The 23,666-nt window shown below is 44.2% G+C and overlaps 1 protein-coding gene across 4 annotated transcripts in view; it reads left to right on the forward strand.

The window, feature by feature from the left end:
* Nucleotides 1-3,922, forward strand: part of BACH1 (BTB domain and CNC homolog 1) — a 49,781-nt gene extending 45,859 nt beyond the window's left edge. For all 4 annotated transcript variants that reach the window (XM_054047837.1, XM_054047859.1, XM_054047841.1 and 1 more), the window contains one exon: nt 639-3,922. In XM_054047837.1, coding sequence (XP_053903812.1) covers nt 639-1,097 — 459 coding nt within the window. In that variant the 3' untranslated portion in view covers nt 1,098-3,922. The remainder of the gene's footprint in view (nt 1-638) is intronic.
* Nucleotides 3,923-23,666: the final 19,744 nt, after the last annotated feature.

The raw sequence follows: 23,666 nt of genomic DNA on the forward strand, positions 1-23,666 counted from the left end.
AATTTTTCTGCTGTCAGGTTTTGAGATCTTATAACATTTGTACAAGAATAAATTAAAATTAGTGCTGCCTCACAAACAGCGTTTGAGGAATCACTAAGGTGATGGCATAAATGGTACAAGGATAGAATTCTTCATTTGCAAGGCTTTTTTCGTAGTTCAGTCTCCACATGACCACTCTTCAGGACATCTATAGAGGAATTTGACAAGTAGAATTGTGCAAAATAGTTCCAATGAATGACCTCAGAACTTCATTGTTTTGGATTTATCTAAAAGATTAGATTCCATAAGCCTGAAAAATGTTTTTCAGAAAAGTGAAATTTTTTGAGATTGGATGACTCTCATACATTGTCCTGGCATCGCTTTTGAAATGTCAGCATTTTGTTCAGGTGAAAATAGTTTTTATTTAAATGTAAAAAGGTGGAGTTTTGCACATTTCAAATCAAAATCAGCTCTTTGCAAAAAAGCTACACTTGAGTCTGCTGCTTTATATCATCACTTTAAAATGTTATCTTTTTCAGGGTAAACAAAATATAGATCTGTTGGATTCAATATTTGTTTCAGCTTTGAAGAGTAGAACTATACTTTGAATTTCAGAGCACTAAAATGTACAGAGTCAATAACCATGTGTCTTTTTGCAGCAAAATGAAAAGGCGAACTTGCTAAAGGAGCGAGATCACATTTTGTCAACGTTGGGAGAGACAAAGCAGAATCTGACTGGACTTTGCCAGCAAGTATGTAAGGAAGCAGCATTGAGTCCTGAGCAAATACAGATACTTGCAAAGTATTCCACCTTGGATTGTCCACTTTCACTTTTAATTTCTGAGAGAGAACGAACGGCTCCTGACAGCAAGCCTGTGATCCCATTGTGTATAGAATTACCAAGTGGGCTTTCGGGTGCTGTATCGGGCAGTGAACAGAGTTCTTGCTATCCATGTGTAAGAGGCACATCTGATACCGCTTATAATGAAGTGCAGGAACTATGTCCAGTTTCTATGAAAACATCGGAGAAAACTTTACTTGTGGAACATTGTGGACAGGGTGGTGGTATCACAGATTTCTGTCAGCAGATGACTGACAAATGCACTACCGATGAATGAATAAATCTGTTTTGTGATTGCCAACCTCAATCTTATGAGATTTAAAGTAAAGGTTTCAGCATTATTATAAAATGCCTTAAGTGAAGGGAAGGCAAAACTTTATATTTTGCAAGTGCATTAACTAGTATCTGTCCCTCTACATTACTCAGCAGACCTTTGGGTTTGTTTTATGTAATTTTGGGGCATAATTTTTTACGTCACTCTTAAGAAATGTCATCTCTAAAAGCTTGTATGAGAGCTCAGCCCTTTAGTGCAAACAAATGGGATTATTTCTAGTTGGATTAGGATACCAGCATCATGATGACTAGTGGAGTACTAGAACTACTTCCCTGATTTTGTGGCATCTCAACCCCAGATACTCTTTCAAAAATCTATTCTTGTTGTACAGTATCTTGCTAGCAGATGATCTTGTGCTTCCTTGTAAAATGTCTCATATGAGGGTCAGAAAACAAAGTATTTTGAAAGACTAAGACTACTTATAAATGTTACAATCATTGGGACCAGTGAAGATGTTTGAAAATAACTTTAAATCAGGATACCTTTATGGGTAAACATAACTTTCAGTGCATTTTCAATGGCTTGTACTTTAATTCTAACCTTGTACAAAGTATAAAAAGAAAATGAGCCAGTTGGGTTTTGTTCATTACTTATTATGTAAAGAATAAACCCAATCTTTAAAATAAGACAAATGGGGGGAGGGGCGGGGGAAATAATCCCTGCTGTAGGGTTTTTTTTTGCCTTGTGTTAGAGGCAAATTGTGTACAAATAATCCCTTGTTGTTTAGCTGCTGTTCTGATACCAGACATTTTAAGTACCAAACCTCACAATAGAAAAAAATGCTTTGTTGGTTTACATAACAAAACATAGAAGGACCTTGTACAAGCCAATGGAATTCTTCATTTTCTACCTCAATGTACATTCATTTTTTTATCTTTGTGTGCATGTATGGAAGATCATCTTTTGCTCCAATTGCGACTGTAAATATTGGCTTTGCAGGTTTATCTTATTTTATGGTGAAATAGAATTTTTGCCTCCAGGATACTAAAACATAACTCTTTCTGATAAGGTGCTTGGTTTAAGCTCTCTCTATATAGGTAATTTAGCATTAATAAGATTTATATTATAGAAGTGTATTGTGAACCATTGGCCAAATATAAAAGAGTTGACAAATCTCAACAGTACTTCTAATAACCGGATGTAATACAAGTAAATACACTACCTCATATCCAAGTGATTTCAAGTTCATTCAGATCTACAGTGATATTTTTGTTTTTTCAGGATGAAGAATTTTTATTAATGTTGCATAGCATTGTGATATATGCAAGCTTAAAATAACTGAACTTTAGAAAAAAGTACTACTCCAATACAACTTGATGTGGGTTCTACTGGTTGTGGGTATCTTTTTCCCTTCAGATTATTGAGGAGACTTTTTTAAATGACTAGCATTTATATATTGTGACTTTATAATGTATTTATTTGAGGATCACATTAGCTCTTCTCCAGCAACCCACTAGCCCTCTTATCCCAATGCCCCATGATTAGTCAGTTTTGCCACCACATTTTTCTACTTACATTAACAACTTAGGGCCCTTTATGTAACATTCTAAAGTGGGTGATAGTCTAAAATGGCATAATACAATGAATTGAGACTAAATCATGGGCTTGCAACTTCATAGTCATTTTTATCAATAGGAATTATATATATATTTTAAAGCCCTCTGGTTGGGCTATGTGGGGGTGGAGTATTCATAGAGAGGGGGCTGGCCAGGGTCTTGTGCATATCCAGTGGCCCAAAACACCAACTGTTGGGACTGGGGGTCAGCAGTGAGTACTACTTAAGTCCTAAGGCTAGAAGAGCAGCCACAGAGGTGCTGTGCTACATTGCTGCCACCTGTTCACAGATTGGTGTCTGAATTCTATCCCACAAACCCCCAAGATTCCCAGTGCAAAACCAGCAGCTCTGGTTTTGTGTGCAGTATGGTGAAATTCATCCTGTGTGCTTAAACTTAAACATTTTTTAATACCAGCCTGGTTTGAAAAGTTTGAGGTAGTTTATTGCCTAACCAGCTGCATCTAAATACATTTTTGATTATTTAATACAATAGACCTACAGGTTGCATGTGGACTTCTATAGGCTACATCATCAACTTGCTAAAGTTAAGAATGAATGGCAATTTTATGATATAGGATTCTCAGGTAAATATTGTTTATTTCAGTTAAGAGATACTCGATTTTGAACTTGTAAAAAATACTTTAAGGCATGTTTTAAAATACCTTTTAAATCTTTTGGGCAAGATATCGTAAAGCCTTATAATTAAAATGGAATACAGAGTGTAAAAATGAAATAATTACAACTGATTTTGTATCTTTCATAATCCAATATTTTCTAAAAATACAATAAAAGCCACTGTCCTTTCTAAAAAGGCTTTTCTTTTTTTAATGTACAGCTCTTGCAGTGTGAAACTAATATTTACTGATACATTATTCATTTATTTAGTACTACCAAAATTGATCTCTGGAAACAGTAGCAACATTATTTATACAGTTTACAAACTCCTCAATAATATTCACAATAGCAAATATTACTGAATTGGAATAAAGTTCCCAAAAGTTTTTGAAATTCATTGTGTCCTGTGTTTTGAGGGTTTCCTGTGGACTTTTTTTAAAAAAGTATGAATTTTGCTATTTGTTGGGGGTAGAGGGAGGAAAAAATACACTACTATCCTTAACATGTTGAAGAAATTCATTGTTTTTTCATTGTCTAAGATAAGACTTTTTTTCTTAAGGGCAATTTGGGTGTACTTAATAGTCTATTCATTAGGTCACTGGGCTAACTATGCTGTTCTTGGAAAAATCCTAATAAATTGGATGTACCTATTAAATTCCTAGTTCAACGGAGTCCGTGTTCTTTAAAATTATAATATTGAGTCCTGTTAGACATCTGAAACTGTTTGAACACAGTTGGAGGAAACAGACTTTCAGTGAGAGAGTACTTTTATCCTCACCACATCTGGAGGTTCTAAACCAATTTCAGATGCCCTGAGGCTCCGCTAACTGTCAAGCCATTTACAGGAATGAGAGCCATTACTTAAACAAGTTTGAACAGTGGAATATAAGTTTACACTCACACTTCAAAATGTAAGTAAGAACTTTGAGTGCTTGCTCATGTCTATTCCATTTTAGGTGTGAGTGCACCCAGGTGTACAGCCATCGGAGGTTTTTGCCTTAGTGATATCCATAGGGTCAGGTGTGGCACCTCCTTGAGGGCCGTGCCCATGTACTGGTATATAGGTGCCACCAACCCTGCGCCCTCTCAGTTCATGCTTACTGCCCGTGACGGTTGGTTGGAGCGTCTTGTCTTACAATGGCAAGAGTATTAGCGGTTCTTAAATAGCCCATTGTCTGTTTTCTTTATATATAGTTTAGCCTTTAGTTAAGCGTTAGGTAGGTGATAGAGTCCTGCCTGGGACTTCGCCCCGGAGTGGGGCATGCCTTGTTCTCCGGGCATCAAACCATGCTTGTCCTGCAACAGGCCAATGCCTATTAGTGACCCACATGACAGTTTTCTGAAGGGCTTGGGGGAGTCCCATAGGAAGGACAAGTGCAGAAATCTATAAGAACTTCCGCCCTAAAATCCAAAAGGAGTGAGAGATCCCCCTGAGGGCCTTCCTCATGGAGGCTGTGCTTCATCCTGCGTCGGAGCAATCGTGCTCAGATCCCATGCCGAGCACCTTGGCATCGATGCAGAGCACACCGCTGGCACCGGGCTCCACCTGGCACCGTTCCCCCTCACTGGTGCCAAAGAAGCAGCAAAGGAAGAGGAGCCCCCTGGTACCGGAAGGGAGAGGGGCCTCTGGCAAAGGACCTATGTCAGGCCCTGTGCCCACCCTGGGGCTTCCCTGAGGTCAGACCTTCGCTGAGGTTAGACCCCCCCCAGCCCGGCCAGGGATCCGCCTCCAACTCCCGGGAACAGCAGGAGACCCCAGCTTCTCCTAGGACCTTCATTGCCCGAAGCAGGCCAACCAACACCGCGCCAGGTGCCGGATTTGGCTAAGGCCCCAATGCCTAAAGGCAAGCTGGTCATCGGACGACCTCGTAGGCAGTGGAGCACCCTCAGTCCCCGGACCGCAGGTGTAGATCCCGGTCTCCTTGGCCTGGGACCCCGGCACCACATTCGTTCCTGGTCTCGGATCAGAAGAGCGAGGTCCCCGATGTTGCGCTCTCCCACCACGAGACATGGGTCACTAGATTAGAGGCACCTGTCCCTGTACCACTGGTCCCAGCAAGCTTCTTATCAAAGACTGTCACCGTGCAAGTCACCCTCGTCCAGATGGTCTCTCAGACATCGGTCTCCACCAGGGCAGGATCGGTCCCAGACGTGGCACCGGTCTCCATCCCCCAGGTTTTACTCGGCATGCACTGGTCCTTGCCTTGCCAGTTGCTGACCAGGGTCGGTCGGCAGACTCAGGCCTCGATGACTCCGACCTGGTCACCGGAAGGGCAATGGTTGGACTTGGACCGGGAGTTCAGCCCCTCGCCAAGGAGGGGTGATTCGCTGCTGACCCGCGAAGCTGGCATGGCGCTTGCAGCATGGCAGCAGGGACTGTGGCTTGCTCAATGCCGTATTGGAACCCGTGGGGTGAGCCTGCAATGCCGGTCCTGTATTTCCACCAGTTCTCCCTGGCCGCCTCGGACCAGCCACCACCGGCACCGGAGTTAGAACATGGTACCGAATCCAATGCTGAGCACCTAAGGAGCGGACCCCGGAGAAGGAAGGGGAACCCATCCCTCCCCTAGCGGTGAGGTCATTGTCATCATCAGTGTCTCCGGAATAAAGCGGTGGTGGGTCCCTCCCAAATGGGCAGCTCTCCAACAACTTCAAGGAGTACCAGACCCTCCTTAAGAGGATGGCTACCAACTTGAACTTAAAAAGTGAGGAGTTTGCAATGGAATCCGATGATCTCTTTAACATTGTCTTCCTCCGGCCTGGGTCATGCTGCCCTCCAGCAATGGGGGCTTAAAATTGCCAAATCACTGTGGCAAACCCCTCTTTGATTCTGCCTACTACTTTTCCGCCTTCATAGAAGTATTACGTCCATGCAAAAGGGTTAGAATATCTGTATACACATCCTCCAGCAGTGTCACTGGTCGTGTCTGCTGTTAATGAAAGGGAGAGGCAGGGCCAAGTCAGTGGCACCCTGAAAAACAGACTCCAAGAGACTGGACTTGTTTGGCAGAAAGATTTATTCCCTGGCCAGCCTGCAATTTCAGGTGTCTAACCACCAGCCTCTGTTAGACAAGTACAGTTTTAACCTGTGAGATTCCCTTAACAAATTTAAGGAAGCCTTCCCGCAGGACTGAGCCCAGGAGCTCTCCATTTTGGTGGATGAAGGCACAGAGGTGGCAAGGGGGGCCTTTCAGATGGTCTGGGACGTCGCTGAGTCAGGGTGGTCGCCTCCGCAGTGGCCATGAGGCATAGCTCCTGACTGCAGTCCTTCGGGTTGTTCCAGGAGATGCGGGCCACTATTCAGGACCTCCCGTTTGAGGTGGTGGGGCTCTTCTCCAAGCTCACGGACTTGAGACTTTGTGGTCTTAAAGACTTCCGCTCCTTGGACCTCCATACTCTTCAGCAGGCCAGGAAGCCATTCCGCCCCCCGCCTTCTCTGTCTCCACAGTCTAGGTCCTGGGGCACTCCCCGGCTGGGCATCTGGCGGAGGAAGAATAGAGACTGGGTCTAAGCAGCGACACCCATCGTCTTTCTATTTGTCTGCTCAGCCTGGACTTTTCAAAAGCCAAGGAGGCCAGAGGCAGTAATTTTGAGGGTGCACTCGAGGACGACCACTCCAGTTACCTCCCAGGATCCACCCTCCCATTCTTTCCTCAACCACCTCCGTGCCTTCTGGTCGGCCTGGTCTCTGCTAACCTTGGACCGTTGGGTGCTCGTAGTAGTATCTTCCGGTTACTCTCTGCAGTTCATGGCCAACCCTCCCTCCCAACACTCTTCCCCGTTCCTCTTCAGGGACCCTTCTCATGAGCAACTCCTCATCCAAGAGGTTGAGAACCTCCCACTCCTGGGGGCGGTGGAGGAGGTCCCTCGAGACGTGAAAGGAAAGGGGTTCTACTCCCGCTACTTTCTGATCCCGAAAGTGAAAGGGGGACTCAGACCTATGTTGGACCTGCATCGTCTCAACAAGTCTCTCAAGAAGCTGAAGTTTCGCATGTTCTTCCTGGCCTCCTCCATCCCCTCCCTGGAGCCGAGAGACTGCCCTTGACTTGAGGCACGCGTATTTCCACATTTCCATTTTCTTGGGGTAGAGGCACTTCCTTTGTTTTATGCTGGGCCAACCCCATTTCCAGTTCACAGCAGTGTCATTCGGTCTCTCATCAGTCCCTAGAGTGTTCACTAAGTGCATAGCACCAGTGGCCACTTACCTGAAGTGCTGAGGTGTTCAAATTTACACCTACTTCGACAACTGGCTAATAAAGGGTTGGTTCCAGGACCAGGTGTGGCAGCATCTCGATCTGGTTTGTTACACCTGTTGCAACCTGGGGCTGTTAATAAACGAGAAAAAGTCAACAAGTCCAGTGAAACGCATAGAATTCATTGGAGCAGTCCTCTATTTTAGTCAAGCCAGAGCCTTCCTCCCCCAGGTTTGGATCCAAGCCATGGCAGACCTCATCTCATGCATGCAAGCCCACCCTCTCACCACTTCTTACATGTGCCTGCGATTGTTGGGCTACATGGCAGCTTGCACTCACATGGTCCAACATGTGTGGCTCTGTCTCAGGCCCCTGCAGGCGTGGGTGGTGTCAGTCTACATACCCAACAGACATAGCATGGACTGGGTGGTCAGTGTCCTGGACCACGTACTGCCATCACTCACCTGGTGACAGAATCCTGCATCACAGTTGGGGGAAGTTCTGTTTGCAGCTTAGTCTCCCTCAGTGGCCCTAGTCTCTGATGCCTCTGACTTGGGGTGGGGAGCCCACCTGGGTGATCTCTGCACGCAAGGCTGTTGGTCAAGTCACGATTGCTCCCTATATATCATCAGAAAGCTCAGAGTGGTTCGCCTGGCCTGCCAAACCATCCTACCTCACATAAAAAGCAGAGTGGTCCAGCTCCTGACGGACGATACAGCAGCTACAACTTTCAAAGTGGCTGAAGTTGGTCTACAGCTGGGGTCGGCAGCCTTTCAGAAGTGGTGTGCCGAGTCTTCATTTATTCACTCTAATTTAAGGTTTGTGTGCCAGTAATACATTTTAACGTTTTTAGAAGGTCTTTCTATAAGTCTAATATATAACTCAACTATTGTATGTAAAGTAAATAAGGTTTTTAAAATGTTTAAGAAGATTAATTTAAAATTAAATGGCCAGGACCCCGGCAGTGTGAGCGCCACTGACAATCAGCTTGCGTGCCATAGGTTGCCTACCCCTGGTCTACAGTTTGCTTCTAGCACTTCTCCCTTCCTATTAGCGGACATAAGGAGATGGATCAGAGGAAGGGGTTCTTGCACTTAAATCAATGCTTGTAACTGGTGGAATCAATGTCTACTAGCTTTCTCAGTTAATCCTTTTGTCCCTCCAGTTGCAGGCCTTACACTTACGAGTTACTTTTGGATGGTGTCCTTATGAAACTTCCAACTACCCTGCATTCAGTTTGCATTTTAATTACAGAATTGAGGCATATGTTTATTTCACAGAAATGAGTCTTTTCCCTGGGCAGTTTACAATTCAAGGTCTCCACCTTGAGGTCCTGAATGGGCTCAAGACATGCTGATTTCGGTGAGAAGTGACAGTAATCAGCACTTTACTTAGCAACCTTGCAGGCTCAGGTCCTAGATTAGACAAAACAGTGCATAACAAAAAAAAAAGCGAAGAGTAAGTATTACTAAAAATCATTATTATTGGATTTGCTCTGTTGCATAAATATATTTTTTTTGAAAAAAGATGGGTAATAAGACAATGCTGGTAAAGATGGTACTGGTACAGAGTTAGCAGTGGAAAGCTAACTGAAATTGAGTTACTAATTTTATTGCATTCTAAATGAACTTTTAAAAGACTCAAGAACACTGGGTAGTGCATTGATCTGTAGGTCTTGAACATAGACAAATATGGCACTCACACTGCCCGGGTCCTGGCCATTTAAGACAAATATGGCTAATATGGAACATGCACTAGAATTAGTGACTCACTATATTTAACATGTTTCCTATAAAAGGACAAGCTATAAGTTGACCTAACCTAACTCTTCTGGGGCTGGAAGTTTTTTTTCCAATATTTAGGTTGTGGTGGAGGGGGTTTGACAGCTGAGAAAAGGGATCTAGTTTGTGTAATAGTCTGGATGATGGAGGTGGAGGAAGGAAGTGGGAGCTAAATGTTCTGGTTTGTGGTTGTAAACTAGTGGGTGAGAGAAGGAACCCATGATTAAGGCACGTTGGGTTGGTAGGAGAAAAAGGGAGTCTTAGTATTATGCCTTATCAATGCAAGAAAATTGTACCAATATTGAAGTTTCTAGAAACTGGTTTACTGTCTTTATGTGGATGCTTTCTGGGACTTTCTAGAGTTGAGGCACCTTGTTACCAAGTTCCCTTAGTCTGAAGAAGCCTTGTCTGTGCTTGCCTATGGGTCACTGGCTATAGGCAACCCAAGCACTCCCCTCTAGGCCTCACAGGCCCTGCAGTTACTCTAAAGTTTGGCAATAAACACACTCCAGCCCTCTAAGTGTGTGTGTGTGTGTGTGTGTGTGTGTGTGTGTGGAGTGCCCAGCCTCTGATCCACTGGGCACTCATAGTATTCACAGATTTGCTGCTTCCAAAGAAACAGTACACCCCACGTTTACCAGTTCCACATCAGATCATCACTCTGCATAACACACCTCACTTAAATATGTTTATAGTGAAACCAAGTATGTTTATTTTAAAGAGAGAGTCAAACAGTAGCAACTAGAAGTTTTGGAAACAAAGGGTTACATATAAAACTAAATCATAACATGCATGCTAGAGCCTAGACTGGGGGGGGGGAGGAGAGAGAGAGAGGCAAACTTTTTGCCCCAAGGGCCACATCTAGGTATGGAAATTGTATGGCAGGCCACGAATTCTTATGAAATTGGGGGTTGGGTGGGAGGCTCCAGCTGGGGGAGCGGGCTCTAAGGTGGGGCTGGAGATGAGGGGTTGGGGGTGCAGAAGGGTGCTGTGGGCTGGGACCGAGGGGTTCAGAGGGTGGGAAGGGGATCAGGGCAGGGGGTTGGGGCATGGGAGGGGGTCAGGGCACAGGCTCCGGGTGGCACTTACCTCAAGCAGCTCCCAGAAACACAGCGTGTCCTTCCTCTGGCTCCTACGCAGAGGCGGGGTCAGACAGCTCTGCGCACTGCCCTGGCTGCAGGTGCAGCCCCTGCAGCTCCCATTGGCTGCGGTTCCCAGCCAGTGGAAGCTGCGGGGGGCAGCACTTGTGGGGGGGGGCAGCATGCAGAGCCCCCTGGCTGCCCCTACACGTAGTAGCCAGAGGGGGGACATGCAGCTGCTTCCGGGAGCCATGCGGAGTAGGGCAAGATCCCGACCCTGCTCCCCAGATGGAACTCAAGGGCTGGATGTCAGCCCTGGGCTGTAGTTTGCCCACCTCTGGCCTAGAATTAATAAGATGCTCTCATGTCTTGCAGGATATTTGCTCACCCAAAATCCTTGCTGTGCTTTATAGCCAGGCTTGGCTGGGCTACTCCTTTCATGAGACACACATTCTGTCAGCTTGCCTCCCTGGTGAAAGATTCAGTGTTTCTTTGCCCCCTAAATATATACCAGCCTTCTCCTTTGTCCTTACTCATAAACAAAAAGGACAGCCCTTGCTGTTTTTTATCTTGCAGACTTCCTTTCTTGTAGATTTTTGTAGTGTCTCAATATATACCTGGCTCAGTGTGCAAATAGGCTTACAGTGTGAGGCAGATAATACCTAAATGACCTGATAGAGAGAGCGCAAGGTTTATCTCTTGCCTGAAGGAACATTTGAGGTATATCACCCCCTGTGACCTTCCTTTAGTTTTCAGTTTAAATACATTAAGCCATACATATCTGTACATTTTGCAATGGCCATTGGCTCTCAGTGGAGACCTTTGATGCCACCTTTCAGTTAACTATTATGCATATATCTAAGCCAGGTGATCTCTGTAAAACCCCTGTCTCCCCTTTGCCAGTTGCTGCAAGGGGATCTCTGGGTCATAGTGCTTTTTGGTTTGAATGCCTTTATAGAAAGGAATTGATGGAAGGAAGGGGGGAACTTAAAGGAGCCACAAACCTTTCCACCCGGCCCAAGAAACCCCCACCCTCCACATTCAATAGGTGGGGAATGCATTTGGAAATGTTACTTTTTAAACCTCTCTTCATAAAATTACTATGGATTCATCTTTTCTGGGCATTGGGGGAGTGAGACTTTGGGAAGGATTTAAATGGACTGGGTACACTTAAATCTTTATTATAAGCCTCTTCAGGCATATCTATATATGCTCTTCATATCCATTACATAAACTGATACACAACACAAAAGAACAATATACAAGGCTGTATCCTACCTTGACGCAATCCACCACCTTCTGCTTCTCCAAAAACCTGGAAAAAAGATAAGGTGGTCATCCTGCAATGGGGGGGGGGGGGGGAAGATAGCCTTGGGGGAAAAGGACAGGGCAGGGAAACATGTATGAGAAATAAGTGAACAGGATGTTAAGGCTACATCTCTGTAGGGAAGGAGAGGGTGTAATAAGGTCCACATTGGAAGTCCTTGCAGTTTGGAGCAGTATTGCCCCAAGCAGTCAAAAATCATCAGTCATATTCCCCCCAAATTAGGAAGTGTTTTTAAATTGTTCTTTTCATAGGCTTTCTGGTTTTGAGATTTTAGGCATCACATTTTCAAGCTGTTCTCTGCATCCATGAGGACTACACCTGCATTTCAATGAAAGCTTTGTTTCTTGCTATCCCATGACTCCATGAGGGGGCTATAATTAAACACCAAATATCACAAAACTCATGGTAAAATTGTGAGAATTAGTAACAGTGAGAAGATCAGGTCCAATTGTATGTCTGATGTACATGGGGAAAGTTAGAGCTCCAGCAGTTTGGATTGAAGAAGGGATGTTGTAGAAAGGTCAGATTACTAAGTGGTTGTGGTCCTTGGCCAGAGTCTGGAAGAAGAATGGGATTTGATCAGAACACGTGGACAGGAATGGTCCTCCTCAGAAGTACAGCATAACTTTTTTAGAATGACTATACTTATGTGCTGTAAAAGCTGCTTATTTGTATCGTGGTGGAAAAAAAAGGTTGATAGTGCTATGCATTGTGTACATGTACAGAGACACACAATCCTGCCCTAAAGAGCTTACAGTCTAAATATATGAGAGACCAGGTGCCTACAGCAAATGGATTAGCAGCGTACAAGGTAACACTAAAATAATTAGAGTAATAAGCAGCAGTCACAACACAGTGGTAGCCTAGCTATTAAGTGTTTTGTAGTCATTACTGCCTAAGAGATTTGAAGGGGGATAATGTGACCTGTAGAGGGATAAAAATGGCCTTAACTTCTGAAAAGTTTAAACGTAAATTGATTTAAATTATTCTAAAACTCAGGTCAGTTACCATTAAGACTAAATTCATCAATTTTTGTGAAGAATTTATATTGTCTGAGTTCTAGACTGACTTGCAGTTAAACAATGTTCTGCTAATGTCACAAGCGGAAAGAAACTTCTGACAATGCTAGAGTTGATTACAGTAGTTATAAACTGTACACTAGCTGCATTGAGTAAAAATGGTTTAAAGCTATCAAGCTCATATATGGAGAGTAGGGTGACCAGACAGCAAGTGTGAAAAATCAGCACAGGGGTGAGGGGTAATAGGAGCCTATCTAAGAAAAAGCCCCAAATATCAGGACTGTCCCTATAAAATTGGGACATCTGGTCACCCTAATGGAGAGGAATATTATTCTCTAACAACTTGAAGAAAATCTGCATGCTGCTTCAATGGGAGAGCCACTGTCAATTTTTAAAGCAAGTCCATTTTGTTGCATTTGAATATTTTTGCAGTTTGAGTGTAATACTTCAGATATAGTGATGTGCAAATCAGAATTTGGACATCTGTTCTTTGACTGTAAAGCAACCCTGTTAAAGTACAGAAGGACATTTAATGATACTATCTCCAAGATTGCTTAAATGTCAGTCCCCAGCCTTTTTTCATGAAGTAGGATTTTTTCAATAGAGTAAAAGTTCACTACACAAAATCTAACCTCTCAGTTAAAACAAGAATGCACTAAATTGACATTCCTGTAATAATTCTTTAACTCCCTAGCATTTTTTCTGAAGACAGAACATGTGGCAAATATGACACACACTAGCTATGCCTGACCCCTGTCAACACTTGAATGTTGTTCCCTAGAAGTTGCCCAACAAGAAAACAATGGACAATGGTAAATAACTAGAGATGGGGCCAATTTCATCCCTAGCTTATGCAGGTACAACTCCATTGAAGTAAACTTATTTGTAAGTGTTTAAAATAGTGGTGAATTTGGCCCCTGGAATTATTCTGCCAGTTCTTGATTTTAATTTTCTTATATGTTTGCCTCAAAGTAAATTGTTATAAATGGCTTGAAAGGAGTGTTTAATCTGAACTATGACAGATGACAGACTTACTTGTGTTCAAGTTCCCTTAACAAAAGAATTGAGGTGCTAATGTCAAAATAAGCTGTGGTAGGAGTAAACTAAAAACCAATATCGGATCCAGAATTTTTATGGAATTAAAGTACAATCCATTATCACTTTAGCAGTACGGACACCCACAGGCAAAGCGGAGGCCTTTGATCTACTTCGGAATCAAGTGATACAATTTTTTTTAAAAGGCTTGGTATAACAAATGGACTCTGGCTAATTCTGATGTTTATTAGAACCGTAGCAAAACATACCAATTAATGGGCAAAATAAATTACTTTCCCAGCAGGTTATCTAGTGGAATATTAAATTAGTGGTACTTCACATATTGCAAATTCTATAAAATGTCGTAACCTCTAGGTTCTTTTGTGACTACATCAAATATGCAACTTTTCATTTTGTATTGCATTTGTAATAACCTTTTTTCCTTCCTTAAACATTAAATGCAGTCAGTTATGAAAAATTAGATGCCCTACAGTGTGTAGATGTGACATTCATAAATCTAGTTAAAGGATCTGTGTCTGTGCAGTTCATAGCTATAGTTTGTATCACACCTTAATTCAGTTGTAAGTAAAGGATCTGATTCTTCCCTGCCCATCGAACCATTAAATGCAAGGGGACTTTCTTCCACTGAAGATGTGCAGGACTGGCCCACAGAGGCCTGTGCTTTGTTTAATCTGTATCATTATGACTTTATTGGGATTCTAATCTGTGGATTCTTCAAAAGAAAAAAAGACTACAGATTCTTGGAAAAAAGTTAGTTTTAAACTAAACTTATTACTTTCTCCTGGTTATTTGTCAAATTTTATTTCACTAGAAAAGCATTTAGTATAAATGTAAAAAATAAAGCCTTACTTCAAGCTATGTGCATAATTCTTATGTTATTTTTATACTTTAAAGCAATATTGGTGATGTGTCCATTCAGTATATTTAAATATCAATGTATTTTCAGCAATTTAAAATTTCACTGGAAAAGATGTCAGTTCATAGTCTGCCAACAGTTGCACTTGTTTCTATAGGGAAATGTCTATAATGCTGCATCACCCTGTCTTGATTCCTAGAATAAGTGATGTTTATTACCTTGCTTTATGGTAGATGCTTCCTGTCTTTGTACCAGACATGAAGAAACACCTGAAGAAAATTGTCTAGCAAACCTGACCAAAAACTAGTACATAATATAAGGCTTCAGTGTTAAACCCACTGATGCATATTTAGAGAGTTCCAATCCCCATAATACACAAGTTACTAGATTCTTCCATATCTTAATAGAGAGACTGCCTAATAGATACCTCCCTCCCATTCACCATTGCAAAGACTACTTCCCCTCCTATTTGCAATTATAACACTGGGAATTACAGTACTTATTTACTTCCCTTCTGTTAAGCAAATATTTACAGTTAAATAAACAGTGAAGGGGGATTCAGTATCTTCTTCCTGATCAGCGTCCATAAAAATCAAAACTGGATCATAGCACCAATTACAGTAAACATAGTTGGAGGCAGGGAGAAATTCAGACTAAGAAAATCCCAATGATCATGATGCTCAGGTATCATGATGAGTAAAAACTTAGGAAACCAAGAATCCTTGAACTAAGTAAAGTTTTTTGCCTACCAAACAAGCTGCTACTATGCACTGAAAAGCCTATAGGGCAGGGCTGGCCAACCGGAGCCTGAGCAGGAGCCAGAATTTACTAATGTACATTGCCAAAGAGCCACAGTAATACATCAGCAGCCCCCGATTAGCTCTCCCCCCTGCTCCCAGCACCTCCCGCCCACCGGCAGCCCCACTGATCAGTGCTGCCTCCTCCCTCCCCGCACCTCCTGATCAGCTGTTTCATGGCATGCAGGAGGCTCCAGGGTGGAGGGGAGGAGCGAGGGCATGGCAGGCTCAAGGGAGGGGGTGAAAAGGGGTGGAGTGTGGGCAGGGCCTGGGGCAGAGCCAGAGGTTGAGCAGTGAGCACCCCCCGGCACATTGGAAAGTTGGTGCCTGTAGCTCCAGCCCCGGAGTCAGTGTCTGTACAAGACGCATATTAACTTCCAAAGAGCCACATGTGGCTCCGGAGCCACAGATTGGCCACCCCTGCTCTAGAGGTAGTGACTGACTGATCTCGAACTGGAGGATGAAGATGGAAAGCTTCAGCCCACCTCAACTAACTTACTCTCTTTTCCCCAAAAAGGACAGGTATTACCATCTTTAATACCATCCAAGAGACCAAGGCTGATAAGGGCAGTTATTTCTAAAAACTCTCTCCAGCTAAAGGGAACAAGGGCTGTTGTGAAAATGAAAAGCCTTACTTAATACTTTACATTTCAGGTGCTCTAGCTAGTTTTCCTTTTTCTGTATCTTTAATAAAAGGTTAAAAGGATTTTTATTGATGTTTTCCATGGTACTAAGCAGCCTCAGGGGTGTGTCCATGGGATGGCGGGGGGTGGGTGAAGGAGGGAAGAGGTGTCACACCACCACCGTGTTGTGAATCTGTTCAGCAGTTTCTTTAAGGTTGAAGTAGACTCTCCATTTTCTTTTTTAAACTATAGATGGCAGCACACTACTGCACACTGATTCATATAGATTAGCAGAGAATTAATTTATAAAATTAGCAAATAAACAGTTTTTTTAAAAAGGTCATAATCACATTTATTCATATAGAGTCGAGTGATTTCAGCCTGCAGCTTCTGATTCCACAAAATTAGATTTAACACTTTTAAACATAGCTTGTTCTGTTCAGCAGATTAGTAATACATCAGAAGCATTCAGATGACTCATGTTATTGCCATTTTAGTCAGATGGCAATTTCTAAAAGCTTAGACTACCCTTTTAATTGTTTTTAGAAGCCACCTGTAATTTTTAGGACTATTAAGGGTAGAAAAAAACAAAGTACATAATTAGGTAAAAACACAAGGGAATAACTTGCAATGTACTGCCATTTATGTATACTGCAAATCTATGCCTAAAACTGGATAGAAAGTATGTTAAAAGCTTTTCTTAGGTCCCAATCAGACTACTCACATGCTTAAAGTGAAACAGGTGCTTAAGTGCTTTTCTGGATCATAGCCTTAAAGTCTATATAAGAATGGAAATATCACAGTTTAAAAATCAAACAAGCAACTTCCAAACGAATTCTTGGGCTTGTTCCTATTCTCATCTACACTGTAATAACATTGCTTGTAGTTTAGAAATTTGTGATCATGCTAGTGTATACATACAACACAGTGATTTGCGAGATGGGCTTTCAAAAGCCCCTTGCTAAAATTCCACCAAGAAAGGGAAGGGAGGATGACTTTACCTCCTTCCAGGATACTGGTAAATCATCTTTGCCAAAGACGACTTATCCCTGGTCTGCTGGATCTGCTTCTGAAGAACAAATATCTTACCTTTTGGAATATGCTGGGTTACACCATGGGGCAGGTATTTTAAAAAACAAAGTCTGGGAGGAGAGATTACCTCTTCTCCACATTTCAGATTACGTAAATTGAGCATTCTGCTATATTCTCCATATATGCCAGCAATGAAGTATAAACAAAGTGCAGATGAATAGAAACTGTCAGGTGATTTTTGCCTCCATCCTTAATTATTGAAGGTCCCCTTGGTCAGGAGCGCCGCCAGCTTTTCTGCTGCCCTAGGCGGCGGAAGGTCCTGCCCCAAAATGCTGCCCCCCACAGAGGCGGCGGAAGGTCCTGCCGCCAAAATACCGCCGCCCGTCAAATTGTAGTGCCCTAGGCGACCTAGGCGGTCGCCTAATGGGTTGCACCACCCCTGCCCTTGGTTACTCCCTCCTTAGTTATGAAGGCAAACCATTTTTGTTTAAACAAGAAAACAGATCTCCCTTTCTCAGGGGTGCTCAAACAGGGTCGTGACCTCCACCCCAAGCCCCACTTCACCTCCAGCATTTATAAAAGTGTTAAATATAAAAAAAATATTTTTAATTTGTAAGGTAGGGGCCCACTGAGAGGCTTGATGTGTCAAAGAGATCACCACTACAAAAGTTTGAGAACTACTGCCCTATCCCTCCCTCAGAGGTGCAAATGCTTGGGGAAGTTGTACATTTTCCCTATCCTCTTGCTTTTTATGTTTTTAGCTGGAGGATTAATGCATTTTTATACCCAGCATTCTTCCCAGTCACCCCTCCCCCCAACTCAATGTGATTGCACCTCTTAACAAGCACTGCAGTGTGTAGGGTTGATTACAGACTTAACGGAGACCATTTAGATGGACCCTCTTGTTAAAACAGTGGCAGCACATTGCTGAAATAATGTGTATGCCTTTGAATCTGAAAGAAGTAATGAACTCAGAGTCTGGCACAACAGTCTTGCATTTACTAAATAATTCAAATGATTGTCACTAATCTATGGGTTATTTTAAACATTAGAAACCAGAGTAAAGTTAATAATTGAGGCTTCATTAGACATAATGTGATAAATTCTGTGAAGCAGAGCTTTGGGCTCATTACAAATGCTTCATTAATTGCAGATGAAATGGGAGGGGATACAAATGTTCCACCGATATCAGATGAGCCTAATTATTTGGGGGCATTCAGTGATTTGAAACCAAATCCTAGATACATGGGCAATTCTTTAGCTATTAGGATATTTATCTTCAAGGACAGATTCTACTTTTTATAGAGTAATTTCTTTGGCTACAAAATGTTTTAATGAAAATGCCACCAGACCTTAGTCCACATGAAGCAATAAGGCCCCGATTCAGGAAAACATCCTTATGCAGGAAAGCACTTAAGCTGATGCTTAACTTTAACCATGTGCTTGAGTTCCAATGAAGTCAAGCTTAAAATTAAATTGTGCTTAATCCTACCACCATTGAAGTCAGTGACATTGCTCCTATTGATTTCAGTGGTGCAGGATCAAGCCTCAAGCTGCATTTTTCCCAAAAAGTGTTTTCTCTGGGTTTCTTTTTTCTTAAAAAAAGAGTTTGAGCAATTTAAAAGAAATCAATTATTTCCAATCTTAAAATCAGCCCACAGAAAATGTTTAATATTAGGTTATAAAACTCTGTAAATAGGGGTCTGGTGGAAGTAAGCAATAAAACCAGACAGCACATTAATCAAGATATACTGCTTGTCTATTATGTTGGGTGTAAGACCTAGGGCCTGAGCCTACAAATATTCCTCACATTGGAACATGGATGACCTATGCCTGCTGGTAATGGGGGGCAGAGTGAGGTCAGCCGGCTTCAGCAGTGTTACAAATTGGTGGGGAGGGGTACAAGACCCCACATACCACCCCATGCGTTGCCCCTGTGTTGGAATATACCATAACTTCATTCTCCATTTCACACACACCCCCAACAAACAAAAACAAAACCCCAAAACCAACTCAAACTTCTGGTTGTTAATCACTTGAGGCACTTCTAAATTCAGCCAACTGGGAAGAGGACATACTGCCTCCCCCCGATAGCCTCCTTTGCACCAACTTCTTCTTTCCTTTTATAACTCTGCCCAGATCAGCCATACAATAGGAATTAGGTAACCCCTTACACGCTGGAGCACTTTTATACCTTGTCACAATCATGCTTACATGTTAGCAGGATCAGTGCCTGTGTTAACCATAGATGCTGCAAAAAACACTAGAGTTTTTTCATAAAACGACCTGCTGTCATTTCACTCTAACCCACCAAATACTGAGTGAGACCCTTCAGGGAATTCTTATGCATTTGGCTCTTTTTTGTTTTTTTGCTATCATTATCTCCTTTAAACCACAAATTGCAGCTATTAAAGGGCTGTGTACTGAGTCATGACCCCTTATGTTGTAAAATTATTACTTTAGCATCTTTTTGTTGAAAAAGCCACTTGAGGCCTAACCTAAACTGGAATGATGCAAAATATTGGTTTTAAATATATATGCTTTTATCATAGGTTTACCAACTTTCTAATTGCACAAAACTGAACACCCCTGCCCCTTTTCTGAGGCCCTGCCCCCTCCCTCTGTTGTGTACTCTCCCCCACCATCACTCACTTTCACTGGGCTGGGCAGGGAGTTTGGGTGCAGGGGGAGTGAGGGCTCCAGCTGAGGGTGTGGGCTTTGGGGTGGGGCCAGAGGTGAGGGATTTAGGGTGCAGGAAGGGGCTCCAGGCTGGGGTAGGAGGTTGGGGTGTGAGAGGGGGAGGGGGCTCAGGGCTGGGCTAGGGGGTTGGGATGCAGGAGGGGGTTCCAACCTGGGGCAGAGTGTTCAGGGTCTGGGAGGAAGTTAGTGTGCAGGAGGGGGTTCTGATCCGTGGAAGGGGTTGGGGTGCAGGTTCTGTCCAGGTGGTGCTTACCTCAGGCAGGTCCTAGTCAGCGGCACAACAGGGCTAAAGCAGGTTCCCTGGCTCCTGAAAGCAGCCACCATGTTTGGCCCCTAGGCGGAGGTACAGCCGGGCACCTCTATGTGGTGTACTCTGCCCACAGGTGCCACCCCCACAGCTCCCATTGGCCACAGTTCTCAGCCAATCGGAGCTGTGAAGCCAGGGCTGGAGGTGGGGGCCATATGTGGAGCTTCCCTGATCGCCCCTGCACCTAGGGGCTCCAGGGATATGCTGGCCATTTCCAGGAGCTGTACAGAGCCAGGAAGCTTGCCTTAGCCCTGCTGCACCACCAACTGAACCTTTAATGGCCTGGTCAGTGGTGCTGACTGGAGTCACCAGGGTCACTTTTCAACTGGGTGTTCCGGTCAAAAACCAGATGCTTGGCAACCGTATCTTATCAAGTGATAATTTTACAGCCAATATTGTGACAAACACCAAGGATTGAATGGTGGTCGTGGGGGGGAGTCACTTAAATATGTAAGGCTCTGCAGGGCTTGTGCTCAAGGGCCAGGTTCTGTAGCAATGGGCTTGTGATGGGATGGATTGCCCACATTAGCCCTGCAAGAACTGAATTAGGCCAGGTGGGCCTAATCAGCTCATTAGGCTGCAAGCAGAGGAGCCTTAGGCTAGGTGGAGGCCACTGATTGGGAACAGGCTCACCTGTGCAGGAACAAGCAGGGCCTGTATAAAGTCAGGGAGCTGGCTGCAGAAAGGAGGCTACTATTATGAAAGGCTGTTGGGATGTAGTTGCTTCTTGAATGGAGGAAGTTGGTAGCTGCTAAACCCAGAGGGAGGAGGAAACTAGGTATGCAGGAAGAAGCCCAGGAAAACAGCAAACAGTAGATGTGTACAGGGACTGTTGCTCCTTATTATGGAGTCCCTGGGCTGGAACCCAGTGTAGAGGGTAGACCTGGGTTCCCCTAGTGGCCATTGGGAATGACAAGGGCAGTGGAGGTGCCAGCCAGATCACACTCTTTCCAGAAATGTTAATTCCCTGGAAGGTGAGGACTTTGGTAACCTAGCCAGAGGGCCAAGTCAAAAAGAAGAAGCTGCAGACCTGGAAGTGAGTAGGGCCGCAGAGTGAGACAAGATGGGAGAAGAAAACACCACAGAGAGAGTGCAAGTTGGCAGGGCTACTCCCCAGGGTGGCTAGAAGGAGGTGCTGTTTGTGGTGAGTGGACCCCCTGATATGTGGTGAAGAATGCAGACAAATGGTCACCCCTGACATGCGGGGAGGTCGAGAGACACTGCAAACACTGTATAAGGCAGTGATCCTGATACAAGGGGAGTAGGAAAGATTACAGGAGTGTTCCACCTGTGGGGAATGAAGATACCTGAAAAGGGAGTGCCCCTACTGGGCTCAGGGAGAGACGCTTTACTTGGACAGCTGGAAATAAAGAGAGCCCCAAAGAATCCATCCTGTGGGGACAACAGGAAAAAGAGGGGTGTGTTTTGCTTGTGGTCAGCAGGGGCACCTATGGAAGGGATGCTGTCTATGAGCTGTGAGGGGAAGACTAGCCCAGGGGAAGGAGCTAAACAGGAGAAGGCCAAAAGGCAAAGCAACAACAAAGAAGAGTTTGCTTTAGGTGCTTGGAGGCTGGCTATATAAAAAGGCATTACCTCTTAAGAGAGGGCTTAGTAGCAAAGGGGAAGGCAAAGATCCCAATGAGACAGGGAAAAAAGGGCTTGAAGATAAATTGATTAGGACAGAGAGGGCCCAGCTGGAATGACCACAGAGCTGGAGCAGGCTACTGTGGGAACAGGACAAGCTGTGGCTCATGGTCAGGGATGACCTGAGAGTCCAGGGGTGGGGTAGGCGATTTAGAGAATACCTGCTGACCCTTGGGTTGCAGTCTTGAGGGGGTGTGATGGTATGCACTCTGCATACAGCTCCCTGCAAGAGCTGAATTAGGCCAGGTGGGCCTAATCAGCTCATTAGGCTGCAAGCAGGGGAGCCTTAGGCTATGAGGAGGCCACTGATTGGGAACAGGGTCACCTGTGCAGGAATAAGCAGAGCCTGTATAAAGCTAGGCAGCTAGCTACAGAAAGGGGGATTCTGTTGCTGGGAAAGGCTGCAGGGAAGGAGGCTGCAGTCACTCATTGAGTGGGGGGGGAGTTGGAGGCTGTCAAACTTGGGGGAAGCCCGATGTGAAGGAAGAAGCCCAGGGAAACAGTAGCAAGAGGTGGGACTGTGGCTGCTTGTTACAGGATCCCTGGGCTGGAACCAATGTAGTGGGCATGCCTGGGTTCCCATACCAGCCACTAGGCAGTGACAAGGGCATTGGAGGTGCTAGCCAGCAGGTCTGGAAAGACTAAATTCCCTGCAAGGAGAGAACTTTGGTCCAGAGGACCAAGCCCTAGAGAGGAAGCTGCAAACCTGGAAGTGAGTGTGGCAGCAGAGCAAGACAATGCTGGAGGGAGAGCGTAAGCTGGCAAAGCTAATCCTCAGGATGGCCAGTAGGAGGTGCCACTCCCTTTGAGTGGGTCCTGTGATAGGGCTCAAACACACTTAGCCCATCTGTAGAGCTGGCATTTGAGGCTGGGGGGCCCACATGAGTAGGGCCCTACCAAATTCACAGCCAATTTAGTCAATTTCACAGTCATAGGATTTTAAAAATGATAAATTTAATTATTTCAGCTATTTAAATCTGAAATTTCCTGGTGTTGTAACTGTAGGGGCCCTGCCCCAGAAGAGTTTGGGGTGTGTGTGTGTGGGGTGGGGGGGTGCGCAGTACTGCTATCCTTGCTTCTGTGCTGGTGCTGCTCTCAGAGCTGGGTGGCTGGAGAGCAGTGGCTGCTGGCCCGGAGCTCAGGTCTGAAGACAGCTGCTGCCAGCAGCAGTGCAGAAATAAGGATGGCATGGTATGGTATTGTCACCCTTAATTCTGTGCTGCTTCTGGTGGGGCACTGCCTTCAGAACTGGGCATTTGGCCAACAGCAATTGCTCTCTGGCTAACCAGCTCTGAATGCAGTACAGAAGTAGGGGTAAATCCTGCAAAATCAGCAGTGTCAGATCAAGGAGTTAAATAAAAACAAGTAACTCATTGAGAATAAAAACAGTAAAGGTCTATGTATGAATGCTGTTATGTTCACACTCTACAAACAAAAGTTACATTAAAAACAAAAATACTCTTGCTGGCAGGGTGAAATGTAGCACTACTTTCTTTCTTTTCATTCAGAATGAAAACCAAAAGACCAAAACCAGAGAGAGAGAGAAAGTAGGCTGCTCTCTAAAACAGTCACAACTCAACGTGCCTTGCTCTAGGATGGCTGCCAACTGACTTCTGCTAGGCCTAAATAATACACTTCCTATAGAGCCCCCTGTCTGCAAACAGAACTAGGACACCCTTTCTCTCTTCCCCCCCTACCCCCTCCCTCCAGAAAATTGAAAGTAGATCATAATTTCAACATAGTCTTCAATGTACCACTCATGGAAGTAGTTTAAAAGCAAAAGCAGGTGAGCTAGAGTGCCCAGCAATGGAAGAAGAATCTTGATATAACAGAGAGTCCTGTGGCACCTTTAAGACTAACAGATATATTGGAACATAAGCTTTTGTGGTTGAATGCCCACTTTGTCGGCTGCATGTAATGGAATAAGC

This window comes from Malaclemys terrapin, chromosome 1 (assembly GCF_027887155.1).
Source record: "Malaclemys terrapin pileata isolate rMalTer1 chromosome 1, rMalTer1.hap1, whole genome shotgun sequence".
Taxonomy (NCBI): domain Eukaryota; kingdom Metazoa; phylum Chordata; order Testudines; family Emydidae; genus Malaclemys; species Malaclemys terrapin.